We start from the raw sequence: 9,925 nt of genomic DNA on the forward strand, positions 1-9,925 counted from the left end.
TGGTTTATGACCGTCTTCAGCTCGTAAAGTGAGTCAGTGAGTGTTTGAACAGTGTGAATCAGTGGTTTTCCTTCATACTCACTGCAGGAACTGGATAAAAAACAATCCAGATTGTTTGTTATTAATATTAAAGTTGACATTTAAGTATTTATAGATTATAGTCTGTATTATATGAATGTTTTGTATTGTCAATATTTAAACAGTCCTACAAACAGACCCATATGATCCTCGGATGTTTCTTTGTGGAGATCAAGATGCTGACTACAGTGAGGAGGTGGCATCTGCATGATCTCATGACCTCTGACCCCCAGGCTTTGCGTAGGGGGTAATTTGGGCTTTTTACACCCCGTTAGGATCAGTCAAGCATTCCTGAGTGCCCAAGAATCAGGGTCAGCAGCTGACACCACTCTGTCCTTTGCTCTCCGTGTCTCTCTTTGTCTGTCTTTTGAATCCCTCAGGACAAGTGTTATTATACTGCTCATTTTTTGTCTCTCCTCATCAGTTAACCATTTCTGTCAGTTGATCACCTGTCCGGACTCTGGCTTAGCAGGAGATTTAACTGTATAACCTACAACAGCCAAAGGTCAGGCTTTGGTTGATTTCTCAGAGTACATTTGTGCTCTTGGGCTGATTTGCATTGTTGGATTTTGTTGTTGTTTTTTTCTCTGTGGGGATGTTAAATCAAATGTTGTCACTGGCAAAAGTAGTTTTAGGTTTGCACAAATGGTAAGGCACACTTATTGGCATAAATATAATAGCAGTCGGTTGACTCAGACATTAATGTGGGTGGTTGAAGTCTACTGGTTTCAGAATCTAGACTGCTAGCTCAGAAGTTGCCAGATTGATTCCAAAATGTGCAACTCAAGAACTGAGGATTTATTGAGATCACAATTTGTGCCCTTGAGCAAGACATTGAATCCCAGGTTATTACAGTGAGACATCTCTGCAAGTTGCTCGGGATAAACTCAATAAAAGTTTCCACTAGATCACAAGTATTTGGTAGTGAAGGATAAACAAAGCTTTGCAAAAACCCGAGGCTTTTCTCTCAACTTTATCTTAAAAAGGTTCATTACTCAAAGCTTTTCAATGCTGTTTACATTATGGCCATCTGGTGGTCAAAATGAATAAAACCTACCAAACTGCTGTGTCCCATTATTTTTTATTTATTTATTTTTACATTTTATTAAATGTTTTTATTTTATTCTATTATATATATATATATATATATATATATATATATATATATATATATATATATATATATATATATATATATATATATATATATATATATATATATAAGCCACTGTTGTAGTGGTTAATTTGTGTCTGTCCATTAGCACTAAAATAATTCAAATGATGAAACAAATGCATAAGTAAAACCCATGATCTGTCTGTTATGTTTCAGTCCTGGCTTCAATTGTTATTTCATCGTTAATTGGGCTTCATACATAAATTATGGTATTTATTGTAAAAACAAACAAAAAAGAACAATGTTTTAGAGTTAGGAAAACTTGCTTGTTATGAACCAGATACTAAAGCAGTCATGTGGTTCTCAGATGAACGAAGCTTCGGAGGTCATAGAGCACGTTTTTGGGGAATCAAACTTCAGTATCGAATGCAACATCACTAGTATTTAGCTTGAATTTTTTATTATTATTATTAATTTAACATTAATTTACATTTTTTGGGCTACTATCAATCAAAAGTTTACTCTGAAACCTTGCAAAGAGCAGTAGCATCAGCAAAATATCCAGCAAATGAGCGCCATCTAGCGATGACATACGTGTCACAACATGTTTAAATGTTTATAATGTTGTACATTATTTTGACTTTCCCTCTCTTTGACTTATTCCTCAAGTTGTGTCTGCAATGCACTTATTAGTATTCTATGGGGCAATACATTGTATTGATAAATGTTAAAATGCATATAGTTTTGACAAAATAGCCTTCCATCGTGAGCGATTTGTTTTTACAGAATGAGGGAATTATTGAGGGAACGAGTCAGAATTATTATATTTGGTCATTGACGTAAAGAGCATTTAGCTGAGGAGCGTAACTTGTTTAAAAACATTAATTTAACCCAAAACATTCAATTAATACCAGCTTGAGACAGCATTTATAATACAAAATTATTTAATAACACAATCATCAGATTTTGTGAAACGACAAATACCAGTAATCCTCAAATGATTCAGAAACACTTGTGGATGTTTCCAGACATCAAAAACTCACAACATCATAAATAATAATCCTCAATAATATAAAAAATGTACAAATGTTACATTAATGTGAAAACGAAACAGAAGAGCAAGGAAGTGCCAAATGTTAGTTCATTATGTCACCATTATTAGCTCAGCTCAGCTATGATGTGAAAGTGAGTTGTAGAAGTAGTTAATTCCCCTGTTAGTCTTATTAAACTCTTATTATAATGGGCATTTGGTGTTGCAAATGTCCCCCGACTGGAAGAGGTGATAGATGTTAACCAAGGGAAACATAATGATGGAGCCCAACAAAGATCCTGCCTGCACTGCTGCTCCACACCACACGAGGGCACTGTGACTCCGGTCCCTCAGAATCACACCCACCATCACCTTCACATAGGACAGCAGACCAGTAAAGAAAATCCATGACAAAACCTGAAATAAATTGGAACACACAAAAAAGAGTGACATATAGGTCGTCAGATGCTTGTCAGTTTAATATAAGTTCATTAATATAGAGAGCCTGTCATGTCTGTGACTGTGGACATCTGGAGTGGTCAGTTATCAGGGTAATTATGCTGAGGTGTTAAAGCACTAGTATGTCTGACCTCAGCCAACATTTAATAAGCCGGAATTGCACAACTAGTGACGCAAATTCTTGACTTTGAAACTAGGTCACATGAGTCTGGATTTTTCTATTCTGGACATTTAAGCATTACCCCACGCTCTAACCATTGGTGATGTTCACTAGGTTTCATTATTATTCAGAATGTTACTTTTTTGAGAGGTTATTGATTTTTTCCTTCATTTATCCTGTATTAGCCATGACTGTTTCACATTTGTTTTATTTGTAGCCTAAAAAACAAAACTGTTTTGCTGAACCAATTACACTGATCTTTAACATTTACAATAGATTCATTTATAGCTAAACATTCAGACAGAATATTCTAGAAATGGGCTGAATACACTAAAAGGAAACTTACTATAATAGCGTCCCCTAGAGGTGTATCTTGGAGCAATGGGCAGGGACTCATGGCAGCCATGGCCATATTGTAGCCTCCAAATGCAGACCCCAGCAAACACAGGACGCCCAGAAACACTAATGAACTGGAGGAGAATAATGTACCCACTGTTACTCAAACTGCTATTATGAACCTTTCTTAAAATTTGCTTTAAAATAAATTGTGATTTAAATACAGAAAATTAGGTAGACTCCTCCCTCGGTTCAAAATAAAAACACATTTTATAAGCCTATATAATATAAAATAATATGTATATATAAGATAAAGTATATACAAATATTTTATTGTTATAAAATTATTGCATTTTTCATATAAAAAATTATTTTAAAATTCTTTCATTTTCTTCAGTTTTAATATTTTTTAAAGTTATGTTTTTACTTTATATATATATATATATATATAAAAAAGTGATCTAACACTTTGATTCTAAGTGTATTATTCCATGTTTTTCATTCATTTTACACACTTAGGGATGTTGTTTTGTGGTAATCAACAGCAGGCCTCAGATGAGAATATAACCTTGAATATATCTTTAAAACAATTTTATCAACTTAAAGGATTAGTTCACTTTAAAATGAAAATTACCCCATGGGTTACTCACCCTCAAGCCATTCTAGGTGTATATGAGTTATATTAATAATCACCCTGATGCTCCAAAGCTTTATATTGGCAGTGTACAGAAACCACCTATTTGAAACTCAAAAAAGAAAGGAGTACATGCCTTCTGAAGCGAAGCGATGCATTTGTGTAAGAAAAATATCCATATTTAACATGTTATAAAGTAAAATAACTCGCTTCCGACAGACAAAGAAAGTGTAATGCCTCTTGCCGTAAGTTGAATATGGAAGGCAGTCTGGCGGTAGTTATTTTATTTTATAATGTGTTAAATATGGATATTTTTTTTATATACAAATGCATCGCTTCGCTTCAGAAGGCCTTTATTAACCCCCCAGAGCATCAGGGTGATTATTAATATAACTCCGATTGTATTTGTCTTAAAGTCATACACCTAGGATGGCTTGAGGTTGAGTAAATCATGGGGTAATTTTTATTTTAAAGTGAACTAATCCTTTAATAGAACACAAAATATATGCAAAACCGTAATAAAATGGTAATAAATAAATATGACTAGATTGTAATTAAAAGTAGAGATATATACCGTTTAGGGAAAAACATGGCAATAATGCACGCCACTGGATTGGCTACCGCCGACAGAGCGGCTGACAGGTGATAGGCCATATTTCCATAAGGCATACAGGAGAAAGTCTGCACTGAGGGCAGCAGTCCGTTCGTCGCACCATTCACCCACACCACCATAAAATAGATGAAAGCCAGCTGATAGCCGGAGTGCAGTGGTTTAGGAAACAGGACTTTGATCTGCTTCTTTTCCTCTTCTTCTTCACTGTTTGTCTTTGGATTGTGGTCCACAGGGCCCTCAAAACCGCTGCAGACCGTTGCGACGGCATCTGAGTCCGGAACAAGATTTTCAGTGGACAGTTCAAAGGTGCGAGGCAGACGGTTTAATATGATGAAAGCACCCAGGCTTATTGCTGTCATTACGGCTAGAAAAGAGAAGAAGATCTCAGTGGAGAAATTGGGAGGGAGGTACTGCGTCTCCACAGTGAAGTTTGGAGGTTCAGAGTCTGTGATGTTATCCAACACATGTGACACATTGACACATTTTGACATCCCAACCCCTTGCGCCAGTGCCACCAGACCTGGAACCAGACCGCTCAGACCTTCTCCAATAAAGTATGTGGTGATATATTTGGCTGGAAGTTGCATCATGAATGGCAGGAAGGTGACAGATGAAGTGCAATCGACTAGAGCGAGAAAAAACGTAAGGATGAAAAATGCCGTGCTGCGCGGTTGCCCGAGGAACATGGTGGTGTTCCTCCAAAACACAGCCAGTAGGACACAGGCTACAACACCAATTGACAAAACAGCATAGATTACTAGATTTTCACGTAGTCTTCCAGGACAGAATTTGTGCGCCAGGGTCACCAGCAAAGGCCCGAAGTTGGCAAGCTGAATGATGACTGTGAGGTACGATGGCAAGTCCCAGCCCTCTGGCAGAACATTGACTATCAGAGGAAGTTCCACCCACAAGCCATTAATGGACACCCAGGAGCCCAGACCGAAAGCACACGCCAAGACATGGATGTGCAGAGGCATAGTGAATGTCTATCAAAGGGCAAATGGGTAGTTACAGAAATATCTGATGTCAGACAACTGTGTGACTCTTCGGTATTGTATTGTGTGTGACTCCACTGCAGTTGGGCTGTGGTTTGATGTCTTCTCTTCTTGCCAAGACATCAGATTACCTTCAGAGAGAATCAGAAGAGAGAAATATAAAGAAATCCTCCAGTATTAGCAATTGATGTGACAACATAATGTGACAGCATGATATGACATCCCTGACAGAGGAACCATTGCAGAACCCATGGGAATTAATATTTTAAAAGACTATATATATTCACCTGTTCAAAATTTGAGGGTCAGTAAGATATTTTTAATGTTTTTGAAAGAAGTCTTTTATGTTCACCAAGGCTGCATTTATATTAAAAAAAGTGCAGTAAAAACAGTAATACAGTATTTTAAAGCATAATGTATTCCTGCGATGACAAAGCTGAATTTTCAGCATCATTACTTCTTCAATGTCACATGATCATTCAGAAATCATTCTAATATGCTGATTTGTTGCTCAAGAAACATTTATCAATGTTGAAAAAAGGAGTGCGGCATAATATCTTTGTGCAAGCCGTAATACACTGTGAACAAAGTTCAAAAGAACAGCATTTATTTGAAATACAATTTTTTTTTGTAACAGTATATTTTTTACTGTCACTTTTTATCATTTTAATACATTCTTGCTAATAAAAAAAGTAAATAATAAAATAATTAAAAAATAATAATAATAATAAAAAAAACGTACTAATTCCAAACTTTTAAATTACAGTCTTTTATATATATATATATATATATATATATATATATATATAAAGATATATATATATATATATACACATCAAACTTTAAGCATACAGCATGTTGCATGCAATACAAAGTACAAGTGCAACACAGCAATAAAACGATTATAAACAGTCATTACAACAATCAACAATAAAATGTGAATTGCTGTATTAATGTGGCTTGTTAATTGTAAAAAGTAAAAAACAACTGTAAACATTCCAAATTCAAATATGAATTGTTAATTCTTGTTAATTCTGTTTGCTGGATCCAGGTGGTCCATTTTAGGTTTTTTGTTTTGTTTTGTTTTTTGTTTTTTTACACAACCAAAGACTTAATGATAAAAGTTCAAATTAACTTGAACTTGTCAGTATATTTAAAGACAACCAGATTTGCATAAATGTAATATCCAACATGATATTAAAAAAAAGCGACATGTTAAAAAAACTTTCAGTCAACATTTCAACTTAAGCAAACATCCGATACCTGTAACTCTGGACAAAAGACTGATTAATGTGCTATCTCATTAAACAAATTCAGTACTCACACTACTGCTGAGACAATGAGCCAGACTGAACATGCTCGTCCATCTGGCACAGACATTAGTTTGCTTTATGAACAGGTAAGTCATAGAAACGACATTCATTCAGCAATCCGGTGTCCTGTTGTTACCGGTTAACTTCTCCACTCCGTCTAAAGATGTTCACAGTGTGGTTTTTAACCTCAGCGTATGAGTGTGGGTGGGTCTGCCTCTTTCATGAAGGTCATCCCGCTCTAATAAAGTGCATTACTCTCCTGTCACATGACAGACTGCAACAAATTGACATTTTAGCTAGTCCTGTTCTTCTGCATAACTTAGCATTGGCATCAAAGTGTGCATCTACAGTTCAGTGAGCGGTAAAATTTGGACTCATAGGCCTGTTGAGTCCCTGAGATATATCACGATCATTTAATCGTGAACAGAATATCCTTCACTCTTTTGCGTCATGTACTTTGACCCTATTCAACAATCATATCTTTCATCAAGAAAACTAAATGTAGAGCAAAGAGACTTCAATTCACATAATATTTGAACACTTATAACAGGACAGTTAAAAGTTTTTACAAAACATAAAATTTGACTTAGGTGCTGTTTATTTTATACTCTCTTTGATAGCAGGTATAAAATATAAAAGGTATACAAGTTAACTAATTACAAAACATCACAACCCAAAGCTCATTCAGGCACAGCACACAGTATAAGTGCAGCATTATATGGTGTAACCTACATGTACAACCCCCATTACTAATTAACAGCTTCTGTTAGGTTTGGAACTTGTACCTAAAAAAAAAAGAGAAAGATTTATTATACACTATATTGCCAAAAGTTTTGGGACGTCTGCCTGTACATGCACATGAACTTTAATGACATACCATTCTTAATCTGTTAGGTTTAATATGGAGTTGGCCCACCCTTTGCAGCTATAACAGCCTCAACTCTTCTGGGAAGGCTTTCCACAAGGTTTAGGAGTGTGTTTATGGGAATTTTTACCATTCTTCTAGAAGCGCATTTGTGAGGTCAGGCACTGATGTTGGCGAGGCCTGGCTCGCAGTTTCCGCTCTAATTCATCCCAAAGGTGTTCTTTCGGGTTGAGGTCAGGACTGTGCAGGCCAGTCAAGTTCCTCCACACCAAACTCGCTCATCCATGTCTTTATGGACCTTGATTTGTGTACTGGTGCGCAGTCATGTTGGAACAGGAAGGGGCCATCTTCAAACTGTTCCGACAAAGTTGGATGCATGAAATTGTCCAAAATGTCTTGGTATGCTGAAGCATTAAGAGTTCCTTTCACTGGAACTAAGGGGCCAAGCCTAACCTCTGAAAAACAACCCCACACCATAATCCCCCTCCACCAAACTTTACACTTGGCACAATGCAGTCAGGCAAGTGCTGTTCTCCTGGCAACTGACAAACCCAGACTCGTCCATCGGATCGCCAGACAGAGAAATGTGATTTGTCACTCCAGAGAACACGTCTCCACTGCTTTAGAGTCCAGTGACGGCGTGTTTTACACCACTGCATCCGACAGTTTGCATTGCACTAGCTGATGTTAAGCTTGGATGCAGTTGTTCGGCCATGGAAACTCATTCCATGAAGCTCTCTATGCACTGTTCTTGAGCTAATCTGAAGGCCACACGAAGTTTGGAGGTCTCTAGCTATTGACTGCAGAAAGTTGGCGACTTCTGCGCACTGTGCGCCTCAGAATGCGCTGACCCCGCTCTGTAATTTTACATGGCCTACCACTTTTCGTGGCTGAGTTGCTGTTGTTCCCAATTGTTAATACCACTAACAGTTGACCGTGGAATATTTATTAGTGAGAAAATTTCACGAATGGACTTATTGCACAGGTGGCAACCTATCACGGTACCACACTTGAATTCACTGAGCTCCTAAGAGCAACCCATTCTTTCACAAATGTTTGTAGAAGCAGTCTGTATGCCTAAGTGCTTGATTTTATACACCTGTGGCCATGGAAGTGATTGGAACACCTGAATCCAATGATTTGGAGGGGTGTCCCAATACTTTTGAGCTGCGTTCCATTCGACAGGGTCCCTACGCAGTGTTCACTGCTCCCTACTCCCTGAGCACGATATATCTGTTGAAGTGGAATTCGCTGACAATAATCACTCATTTGAAATGCCCTCCAAACATCATCAAAGAAAGTCAATGGCGGTGTCGCTCAGATTATGATATAACATAAATATATTATAATTTACTTTCAAATTTAAAATTGACTCTTAACAGATTTTAAGCTGTAACTGTCATGCCATATGAAAATAAATTCTCATTTGGTTAACTGTAAATGTATTCTTAATCCATGGTCTGGGTCTCATTTCGTGCGATTTCTTTTCCACACACAGCCGCATAGTAAACACCTCTGAGGTAAATAAAGTAAAATAGTAAAGTAAAGTAAAAAAATGACAGAGCCTCAGCTGCTTTTCAACACTTTTACGTTGTCATGCATATTCATACAATAAAATATGCAAATACACTCATCGCCATAACCATTCATACTCTTGTTTGTATAAGCCTAACAAAATTTATGAATACACAAAATGCATGCGTAAATTCCTCCACCGGAGAGACCTTTAAAAACTCTTTCAACGGCTTTGCTCCATCGTAGTTCTGACTGGTGACCCCAGTGCGCAGTGACAGTTGGGTAATTTTACCTCTCTACTTCCTGTGGAGTGATGTATCGATGTTCCCTTATTCCCTATGCCGTTCGCAGTGCCCTTCGAACTGAACATGTTCGCTCCCTTCGGAATGGACTCTCACTTAATATGGCGAAATACCCTGTGAAGTCCACTTCGTAGTCCACTTACAGTCGAATGGAACGCACCTTTGGAAATATAGTGTACCCTTTACACATTAAATAAAGGCATCAGGCCTTGGTGAGCAAGAGACAAAAAACTGTAATGTTTAAATTATTAATAAATTTTTTTTTAGGAAGTTAATTTTCTTTATCCGTTTATCAATATTGTCAAAATCTTTAAATTTTTAAGTTATGAAATAGAACTACAACTTCTGTTATTGAACACACACAAAAAACAACAACTTTGTGATACTTTGCAGGGAGTGATTCCGCACAATAAAATTATTTCTATAATCTAAATCATGGATGGCAGAATGTAGCAAAAAATGGGGGATTCTTGAGGAGCATACCTCAAGTGGTTTGCAGAACTTGCACACT

At 36.9% G+C, this 9,925-nt stretch overlaps 1 protein-coding gene across 1 annotated transcript; it reads right to left on the minus strand.

Moving 5' to 3' along the window:
• Positions 1 to 2,173: 2,173 nt before the first annotated feature.
• slc52a3-1 (solute carrier family 52 member 3-1) lies at positions 2,174 to 6,937 on the minus strand. Its single transcript, XM_067393766.1, has 4 exons — positions 6,744 to 6,937; positions 4,386 to 5,550; positions 3,188 to 3,311; positions 2,174 to 2,639 (listed from the first exon to the last, which is right to left on the minus strand). Exons 2-4 carry the CDS (start codon positions 5,399 to 5,401, stop codon positions 2,427 to 2,429), a joined length of 1,353 nt encoding a protein of 450 aa, XP_067249867.1. The 5' UTR covers positions 5,402 to 5,550; positions 6,744 to 6,937; the 3' UTR covers positions 2,174 to 2,426.
• Positions 6,938 to 9,925: the final 2,988 nt, after the last annotated feature.

Source organism: Chanodichthys erythropterus, chromosome 9 (genome assembly GCF_024489055.1).
Source record: "Chanodichthys erythropterus isolate Z2021 chromosome 9, ASM2448905v1, whole genome shotgun sequence".
Taxonomy (NCBI): domain Eukaryota; kingdom Metazoa; phylum Chordata; class Actinopteri; order Cypriniformes; family Xenocyprididae; genus Chanodichthys; species Chanodichthys erythropterus.

Bases quoted from the DNA above. Each gene is read 5' to 3' on its own strand.
- slc52a3-1 (XM_067393766.1), bottom strand. From the start codon at position 5,401: ATGCCTCTGCACATCCATGTCTTGGCGTGTGCTTTCGGTCTGGGCTCC. The intron at 3,312-4,385 runs GTATATATCTCT...ATTCTCCTCCAG, and splicing joins GCCATGTTTTTCCCTAAACG to TTCATTAGTGTTTCTGGGCG. The intron at 2,640-3,187 runs GTAAGTTTCCTT...AATTTATTTCAG, and splicing joins CTCTAGGGGACGCTATTATA to GTTTTGTCATGGATTTTCTT.